The sequence below is a fragment of the Buceros rhinoceros genome, unplaced genomic scaffold, assembly GCF_000710305.1.
Source record: "Buceros rhinoceros silvestris isolate BGI_N320 unplaced genomic scaffold, ASM71030v1 scaffold15516, whole genome shotgun sequence".
Lineage (NCBI taxonomy): Eukaryota > Metazoa > Chordata > Aves > Bucerotiformes > Bucerotidae > Buceros > Buceros rhinoceros.
In genome coordinates, this window is record NW_010415905.1 from 2,860 (window position 1) to 12,618 (window position 9,759).

Sequence of the window (9,759 nt, forward strand, 5' to 3'; positions counted from 1 at the left end):
CCTGGTACCCCGAACAGCTGGTGGAGCAGATAACCAGCAGGTACTCGGAGGGCTGGGAGAAACATAGAGATGTAAATCCAGCCAGTTAGGGACTACCTGAATGAATAATAAATTCCATGAGGGTTGTTCTCAGCTGTGCAAAGAACTCTCCAGGCTGATTAATGATTGAAAGCCCTGCTCTGGGGAGAGCACATCCTCAGCTGCAGAAGACCTCCAGAAGCCACTCGCATGGAAAATACCATTTTCTGAGAGCTGATGCAGCCATTTGTGTTCGAGGGTGTGAGAGACACGAGGTGAACAGCTGTTAGTGACCCAGCGCTGTCAGAAAATGGGCTGTGTACCCCATTGTGCCACCCAAACCCCGTGGTTGCTTATTTGTAAATATGCCGCTCTGCTGGATGTGATTTTGGCTACCAGCTGGGTCTAGATGACGAGTAGTTGTTCCAGCCGCACGGATAAAGCTGGCTCATTGCTCGCGCTACCAGGATTGTTCTTTTCGTGTTAAAACTAAGTATGTCCACGCTATGTCTTTTTTCCTTTAGTGTAGTGTGTGTGTCCTTTGCCATTGTGTGTGTGGAAGTCAAACGGGCTGTGGCCGTGACAGACACAGGCAGTGACAGTTTGGCAATATATAACAGCATCATTTGTTGCCTTAATACCGGGGAGTCATGGGCAAAATGACACAAATGAAAACAGCAGCTCTTTTTGCTACTTTAAATCCCTCTATTGCATCTTTTTTGCAGTTATGTGAGCTTGTTTCTCCAGTATAATTTATTTACAAATACTGGTTTTTAGAGATTTTTGTTTTAAAGTTGATTTTTTTCTTTCCTGGATGTTCGTATATTGTTGTGTTACTTGTAGTGCAGGGAGGCTTAGAAAGGAGAACGAGAAAGACGATTAGAGGATGGGAAACTATCCCGAAGTGGTGGGACGTCAGGTATATGCTGCGAGGACATGGCTGCAGGAAAGTACACTATTAAATGTTCACCATGAAATCTAGAGTATGAAGTTTTTGTCAAGATCAAGGGGTTTTTTCTTCACACTCTTCCAGTGAAAGATAGACCCATGTCTCAAAAGGAACTTCAGCAAAAATTTACCTGTTAAACATCCTTACCTGTGAGCTGTAAATAATCCTGTTTTGACTGGTTTAGTCCGTTCAGTGTCTGGAGGATAAGCGAGAGCTTACAGGAGTGTTTCGCTGGCAGATACTAGCAGCAGGGTGTGGTTCCCTGGGACCGTGGCTCGCTTGGGTTTCTGATTTATAGTGCTGGAAAATGAAATAAAAGCCAAACCCCATTAAGCATGTGTACGTAAAGCGATTATGCTTTGAACAGGAAGTGAATGCTGGAAGAGGAACTAAACAGCAGCTGGGGATTATGAAATAAAAAAAAAAAACTTGAACGCCCAGGGAAAGGAAGGTTCTGTCTCTGGGCCTCCAGCAGGGTGTGAGGGTGGTACTGGCCTCACACCGTTTGGTGCTGTTACAGTAGGATACTTTTTAGTAAATAAAATTCAGCAAAAGAAGTAAATACGAGGTTCCAGCTCTCGTCTCGTTCCCTGTGCCATAACAACCCTGCACTTGGCAGCCTTTGTGAGCAGGTTTCCAGAACCCGTCACCCTGTTTTTACAGTACCGTTGCTGCCCACGCCGCTGTTTGCTGTAGCACAGTGATCACCCCGGTCTTGGCTTGCAAAGTAATCACAGCCCTTGACTTTCATTTCAGCTTTCTTAGGTTTGATTACATTATTTTTCTTGGTTTTGTTTTGTTTTTAATTTGCAGTGAGAGGAATGTTTATTCAAACTCAGGACACACCAAATCCAAATAGTTTGAAGTTTATTCCGGGGAAGGAAGTTCTGGAGTCAAGGACTATGGAGTTTACCACACCAGCGGCAGCGTTTTGCTCACCTTTAGCAAGGTATTATTAAACATGTCACAGTTTGGGGGAGCAGTATGGGCTGTGTGTCTACAGTGGATGTTTTTAAGCACAACTTCTGATTGTTCTGATCCTCCTTGTACTTGGGAGCAGCTTGGTCGGGTTTAAGATTTTAATGCCGCCTCACTTGTGTGTGAAATTAATGCTGGGAAGACTGATGTGACTAAAGATGTCTTTCTGAGTGTCTGCCCACCCCATGGCTGTGTCACAGCAGAATGCAGCTGGATTGAGTGGACTGTAAACTGTTCTTGAGCAGTTGCTGCATCACTGGTGACACCTCTGGCCCTGATCCCATCCCCATCAGAACACTCTTAATTCAAGGAGTTTCTTGGAAATCGTGCAGCTTTTCAGAGTCAGGAAATCCGTACTATAAGGAAGGAAATAGTCCCCAAATACTATGAATTAAGTACAGATGTTGGTGCTAACCTGAACTTCAAAGCCAAAGGATTCCTCCTTCACAAAAGGTTTATAAAGGAAAAGAAAAGCCAGTTTTGTCCCACTCTTTTGGGCTGTAACAGGGAGTTGCAGCTTTCAGTGCCAAAATGCATAATATGGAGTAAGAATCACTGAGAGATAATTGATCTGTATCATACTGGTATAGAAGAGGTTCAGAGCACCATCACAAGCCTCTCTGGGAATGTTTGGAAGCACTGGTTTTGTGGAAGGGCTTCGGTGTGAGGTCAAGATCCGGAAGCCCGCAGTAGGTTCCCTCCGGAGATCCCAGTGTAAGTTGTCTTTGCGTGCGTGGGAAGAATTACCTGCAAGAGCAGAAGCGGTTTCATGTGACAGTCTCTCCAGGAATTGCAGCTTATCAGATACACAGCTCTGACGTTTCCAAAGGCCTCTTGTAGAGCTGTGTGAGAGCAAACAGGATCTTGACAAACAAAGCTCTGTGACTTAGTCATAAATACAAAGTGAAAGGTTTTTGAGGACGTCGGAAAGTCAGCGGAACGCTGAAGCTGGAGGATCTGGCGATGCCTGAGTGCATCAGGTTGCAGAATGCCATCGACTGCCCGAAATCAAAAGGCTTTTTGTTGCATGTCTGCAAATAGAGGTTTTCATCGGAGCCGATGTACGTGCAGGGATGGGTACGTGGCAGAGTGGCCTGACTCTGCGTTTTGTGCAGGTTAATGGGAAAAAATTGTCTCCTTAGAGCGTTAAACCCCAGACGCTGGTTTTTGTAGATGGAATACTTGTTTATTTCAAAAGGGAATGTTCATTTTCCAAAGCAGCAATGTAAAAGCCTCCCCAAGGGGAGGGAGAGAGGAGAATTCTTGAACTGATTGAGGATGATTTGGTGCTCTTGCATGATTTCTTTGTTTAGGTAACTTTAAAATCCAGTTGGTTTAGTGAAAGCCCAGTACACCTCTAATAGGTCCAGGTGTGGGAAGTCCTTGCATGATTTCTTTGTTTAGGTAACTTTAAAATCCAGTTGGTTTAGTGAAAGCCCAGTACACCTCTAATAGGTCCAGGTGTGGGAAGTCTTTCACATGGATGTTGTGAAATCTCTCCTGTTGTTTTTCATCACACGTACCTGTGTGATAAGATCTCCACTTTCTTCATTCAGCGCGTTTTTATGTTTTCCAGCCTTTCAGGAGTACATCTTACCTTTTTTTGGTCTTAATGACAAAGACACTCGTACAGCCTTATGCTGCATGTGCCTCCGGATGCTTCCTACTTTTAACAGGTTTTATTGTTTTTCTCTTTAGGATTAGCATCATTTATTTATTCTGTACATGAGTTTGTTGGGTTCCATTGAAGCATTTTGGGAAATTAATTTTTACAAACTCCTTCTGCTTTTTATACTTAAAATATTCCCAAAACGATGCTCTTTCCTACGTTCTTGGGTTACTTTGGGCATGTGCTGATTTACCACCTGGCTGTTGGGTGCTGTAGGGGCCATCTCCAGCATTTCAGTATGAATCCTGGACCTTTACTGAATCTTCCTGGGTTTTGTGGGCTATGCAAATAACTGAAGATATTGCAGGTTGCTCCACAGTGAGCTGGTGTGTTAAAGCCCCGTGGGCTGCTTGGCACAAATCCTTTTATTTAACGGCAGCAGCACTGAAGGCAGATTTTACTGAGCTCAATTACTTCAAATAACTTGCTTTAATCCAAGGAACGTTCTGTCTCTTTCACTAGCCCTTCCTGAAGCAGGTGCTGAACAAATAAATACTTTTTTATATACAGAATGTAATTCTGTCTGCGAAGAAGAGCTGGAGGGAGAGTAACTGATACATCTGGTGGAAAAGCCCTGTAAGATGAGTTTGGATTTACTACGTGTGCAGCTTCACAGCAGGATCTCCTGGCTCTTAGTAAGCTGTAGGGAAAGTAACTGCAAGTTTCTCTTAATGGTTCAGGTTTTAGTGCTTATTTTTGTCTAGAAGTGTGTTCTAGAACTGTTTTTCTGTGACAGATTAAGTTAATCTTTAGGAATTTGCCTGAAATGTGTGCCTTCATTTTTTGATTTGTTTGTTTCTTTTCCTAACAGGCAGTTATTCAGAATTGAAGGAGTTAAAAGTGTTTTCTTTGGACCAGACTTCATCACCATCACCAAGGTGAGAGAACTGAGGTTCCAGTGCTAAAGCTGAGCTGAGATTCGGGTCATAGCTGGCCCTAGGGAAGGCCCACTCCAACTTCTGGACATGCCTAGTGAAAGGAAATGTTCACAGCAGGAAATGTTCACAGGGCATAAAGGGAATTGCCTCTAATAACAAAGAAGAAAACCAAGCACGTGTGGATAAGCACGGGAGTGGTTGCCCAGGATAGTTCTTGGAAGTGACCAGTGTTGGCCTGGACAAGGCTCTGTGCACCGTGGGGGTTGTCTCAGTGTCTTGATGACCTGAAATTGCCCCAGATGAGCTGGTGCGTGGCTCGGATGGAGCGCATCACTGGCCATGTGCCGCGTACCCAAGGCGTGGAGCTCGGCAGAGATAAGATGTTGTGGGGTAACCGTGCAGTTCTGCTCTTATGGTGTGGAGAGCACAGGGTGACTCAGTGAATGAGAATTTGGCTTGACATTGAATAAACTGAACAATCTTGAGTCTCTGAAATCAGTTTCATAAATGTGTGTCAGATAATGTATTTGGGAGACTCACCTTTTTGGCTAATACTTTAATGGTACTTGGCTTGCAAAGAAGGAGACCTTCCTGTTAACTGTTATAAACTGAGTCCTACTCAACGTGTTTTGGTGAAGCTGGGCCTGACAGAACTGTGAAATGATCCATGCACCAAACATGTGAGCCCATTAGGATAGTTTTAATGTAAAAGGAGACTCTGCCTAACTTACTGTTATTAGAAGACAGATACTCTGGTTTTATTCATATATTTTCTTTCCTCTGATTCTCATAGGAAAGTGAAGACCTGGATTGGAACTTACTGAAACCAGATATTTATGCAGCTATAATGGATTTCTTTGCCTCTGGCTTACCTGTAGTTACTGATGACGCACCTCGGACAGATACAGGTAAATCACCTCTTCAGGAAGAGGCCAGTATCTGCCTTTGGGTTTAGCTTTTGTGACGGCCAGAAGGGCCTCCACTTGTCCCTCAGAAAAGCATACAAGAGAATTTGAAGTGAAAACTGCTAAAATTAAAACAGGAGAGACTTTGCAGAACAGCTGAGCTAAGGGAGTCGCTTACCCACGAACACCAAGCCCAGGCTCAGTGTGCGTGTCTTCCTGATCGGTTTATGGTCTTAAATGACCAGGAAATCGTAAGAAGTCTTTTCCAAACTGTAATCGAAAGTAACTGAGGCGAACTTACAATTTAACTCAAGGGCAGTCTTCTGCTTTTTATTTTCTCATTTGCAACTTATTGACTTAAATGATTTTCCCAGTGTTTTAAGGAAGCTTATGGCTAGTGAATTCCTCTCTGCCATGGTACATCTGGATTTAATTTCATTATTAACACTGACTTTATTTTATTTGAAAAAGTGGCCTTTAAAAATGCTTTTGTGAGACTAACACCGAGCTTAAAATTGCGCCCCGAGCTCTAAACCCGGACTCATTCATAATTCTTCCCCTGCTGAATTTTTTAGGTGGCTAAAACTTTCCTCCTGAGGTGAGGCCTCATGCAGCCTTCCTGAACGTTAGTTGTTGCTTCCTCTAGAAGGTGACACCCCTGTTGTCTATTAAGGCCTTTGCCTGTTGAGAACCCTGAACCAAAACTGGTTTTTGTTGATGAAGCCCTGGCTGTAAAGAAGGATCATGCACAGAAAGATACTTACTCTGGATTAAGACTTTGGCCTTTTGGTCTTGGTCAACTCAGCGACAGCTTTATGCCGTTTAATTCAGCCATTACGGATATACTGTGTCAATAATCACGTCACAATTCTCCCCACGTTCTGATTTGCACATTTTTCTTTTCCCAAGCTGCATCGGAAGATGACGATGAGGTTGTACTGATGATTAAAGAACTGCTGGACACCAGAATAAGGTAAACTGGGAACGCTGCTGCTAGATGGAGTGAGTTAGTCTTGGGGTTTGGGTTTATTTGGGGAACAGTCCATTTTTCTCTGGATATGCATGACTTCATCTATCAAAGTGCAAGACTGGCCAGAGATGAGAATGCTCTTTCCTCTACTTGGAAACTTTCTCTATAGTTTTCCTGTTTAAGCCATTGATGTGCTGAACAGAGTCCTTCTTGCTGAGTGATTTTAGGAGAGTGTATAGTCTTACCCTCCATGGTGCTTTTAAACAGCTCCGTTGGGTTTAACCTGCCGGGTTTTAGAGTGAGAACACCACCATCTTTGCTTTCACAGTAACTTTTTTTTTCTCTTGTATTAATCTCTGTCTTAACTGTACTTGTCCTTCCCTTCCAAGTACTCCAGAGCAGCTTATTTCTTGTTTCATCCTCCGAAGGAGGGTTTTCTGGTGGGTTTCCCTCGCAGTCTGGCTTTCAGTGGATTTTGTCCCTGCATTCCGTTGCAGTGTTGTTGGTATTTTAACACAGCTTGACTGAGAAACTGGTGGTAACTAATGAAGTCTCGAGAGTGGCTGTGGATCAAGTTGTTTACTGAAGTATATTTTTATGCTCGTTAATTGCCTTCTGATGTGAACTGAAAGCAATAAGCAACTTGACATTTTGGATGCAGGGGAAAACATCTGATGTGTTTCTGAAGCTGTGATATCTGATGGTGATGTCTTCCCCAGGCCACAAATTACAGGAGCCAGAAACTTAGAAGTGGGTCAAAATCATGGAATTCGATTCACTTTTTCCAGAAGTTTTGATGAACTTGGGCTTTTTTAAAAAATGTTCCATTTGAAAAGTGACATTTAAAAACACTGCTTTGGTTATCTCACAGCTGACACGTGGTCCTGGTTCGTCTTCCTGACAGGAAGGAGTGAGAAAAGCAGAAAGAAGCTGGGGTATTTTTCACCAGCGTATGTGCCGAGTGTTGTAACGTGTAACCCAAGTCCCGTGTTGTATAAAGGCACGTTCAGGAGGCCCTGCCCTTGCTGGGCTGTAGCCATTTAAGCTCCCTCTGGTATGTTAGTCCTGTGTTTCCCAGCGGCCTTTCACAACAGTCACAGAATTTCCACCCAAGTTTCTGGGTTTCCCCACCTTTTCCTTTTGTTTCTTTCCCCTTGCACCCTCAGTGGACCAAGAAGTTGATGAAATTAGGAGCAGTGGTGTTTCTTACTTCATTTTATAGCTGAAGACTTCACAGAAGTGCTACATAAACCAGTGCTACAGACTGAGCAGTGATTGTTTAGTCAACCAAAAATATGTGCAGGATGGAGGGACCAGAGATGTGAAAGGTCCTGTCGTGTGTTAAAGTTAATTTCAAAGAAGAAAAATGGAGGTTTTAGTCATGTTCTTTGGCTCTCTGGAATGGATATAATCTGCTATGGCGAGTTGTTAATAAATGTGTCAGATTCATAATTATTCTCTTAGGATGTAGTTCTCAAAGAGTTATTTTAGAAATCAGTATAAAGAGCTTCTGTTCGAGTAACTTGATGGTTTTAGCTTGGTCTGGAAAAACGTTGCTATGGGGACACAGCTACAATGCCGGGCATTCGTGCTTGCGAAGGGAGACGGGGCAGCAGAAATGCTAATAGCGCTGGGGTGTGAGCCTACCGGGTGCTGGTTTCTTCCCCCCTTAGCAGGATTAAGCTTTTATAGCTGGAGCTGTTCTCTGTCCCGTATAAACCACAGTGAACTGCATATTTATTTATGGAAGCACTATGGGCTTCTTATCGCTGTCCCCGGGCAGGTTTCAGATGCACGTGCACCATATGGTAGGACACACCCGATCTTATTTGGCACAGCACTGAGACAGTCGTCGTTACATGGGGAGAGGGCCTCAAGCAGACCAGTATGGCTTCATGTCCTATGGAAAAACAGCAGCCCTGGACGTGAGAGAGTCCAGCAGAGCATGAGCTCCTGGAACCTTAAACCAGGCAGTTGTAGAGGAGACTTTAGTTACTGCATCTTGACAGTCCTTTGGGTGTATTAAATTGAGCTTTACCAGAGATTTCTGGAAGGAAACCTGTTTCAGCTCTACCTGCTTTAAACTGAGTGTTGTGTTCCATCAGGCCGACAGTGCAAGAAGATGGTGGTGATGTTATTTATAAAGGCTTCGAGGATGGGATTGTGCAGCTGAAATTGCAGGGTTCGTGCACCAGCTGTCCCAGTTCCATCATCACCCTGAAGAACGGGATCCAGAACATGCTGCAGTTCTACATCCCTGAAGTGGAAGGCGTGGAACAGGTGGGCTGTGACGGATAACAGCTGTTGTATTTTTGAGTGGAAAAGGTCTTTGTCCCTTCCCGGCATGGACAGCTTGGCAATTTCAGCAGAAGTGCGGGATGTATAGATGTAGTTTTCCCAAGTCAGAAGCTGTCTCTTAGCAAAAGATACTGAGCTGTGCAAAGTCCAGTACTGCCCCATGCACCAGAACACACTCGGGGCTGGTGAGCAGCTCTGCAGAAAAGGGCCTGGGGTCCTGATGGGTGCTGGTTGAACTGGAGCCAGCAGTGCGCCCTGTTGGCAGAGGTGCCCCAGGCTGTAGAGCCAGCAGGTTCATGGAGGTGATACCTCGCTGGGCACTCCAGTGTGCCCATGGCCCTCTTGTACTGTGGAGCCCACAACTGGAGACTGTTTGCCAGTGACTGTCACCTTTGTGCGATAACAAAGGACAAGCTTTTGTCTCCTAAAATGCAGATTCTTTTGCATTCCCGTCAAAAACCCGATACGCTCTAGTGATTGTTCAAGTGGCCTTTGTAACAACTTGACCAGCTCCTATTATTTCGGCCACGTTTCCTCCTGGCATTTCTGATGGCGAGTTTTTCTGACCTTCTCCCTGTGCCCACTGTCACTCAGAATAAAATGGCTGCTCTCCTTGGCTCCAGCCAGGATTCAACGTAACGAATTTTCTGCGCAGTCCCACTGTTAACTCAGCTACATCTGGATTTCGTTTCAGGTTGTTGACGACGATGATGACACGGAGCAAGAAGCAAATTCTCCTTGAGCTGGCATCACCTGTGGCCAAATAAGTATTTACCTCTAGGTGTACATAAACTGTCTGTGCTGAGGAACAACCACGTTTGCCTTTGTTTTCAGAAAAATGGTTGCACTTAGATGCGTGCACATGTATCATCAGCTTAAGCAGATTGTCCGCTAATTTATTAAATGCCCTGTGTGCGACAAAGAACCCTTTTGCTCCACTTTGTGCTGTGTCTCAAGAAGGAAGCGCTGGGCTTTAAACGTGGTCATCTCTCCAGTGTTCTTTCATACAAAGAATTCAAGACTGAAAAAAGAGAAGGCAGAATGAAGTTTCTTGACTGTTTTTTGTGCAATAGAAATATTAAATATTTATTCCC

The 9,759-nt window shown here is 44.2% G+C and overlaps 1 protein-coding gene across 1 annotated transcript in view; it reads left to right on the forward strand.

Annotated features, from left to right (window-relative positions):
• Positions 1 to 9,514, forward strand: part of NFU1 (NFU1 iron-sulfur cluster scaffold) — a gene marked incomplete at its 5' end in the record, with an annotated part of 10,725 nt that extends 1,211 nt beyond the window's left edge. The window contains 6 exons of the mRNA XM_010137592.1: positions 1,781 to 1,916; positions 4,426 to 4,492; positions 5,286 to 5,400; positions 6,307 to 6,370; positions 8,473 to 8,647; positions 9,360 to 9,514. Of these exons, the coding sequence (XP_010135894.1) occupies positions 1,781 to 1,916; positions 4,426 to 4,492; positions 5,286 to 5,400; positions 6,307 to 6,370; positions 8,473 to 8,647; positions 9,360 to 9,407 (605 nt within the window). The remainder of the gene's footprint in view (positions 1 to 1,780; positions 1,917 to 4,425; positions 4,493 to 5,285; positions 5,401 to 6,306; positions 6,371 to 8,472; positions 8,648 to 9,359) is intronic.
• Between the last annotated feature and the right edge of the window lie 245 nt (positions 9,515 to 9,759).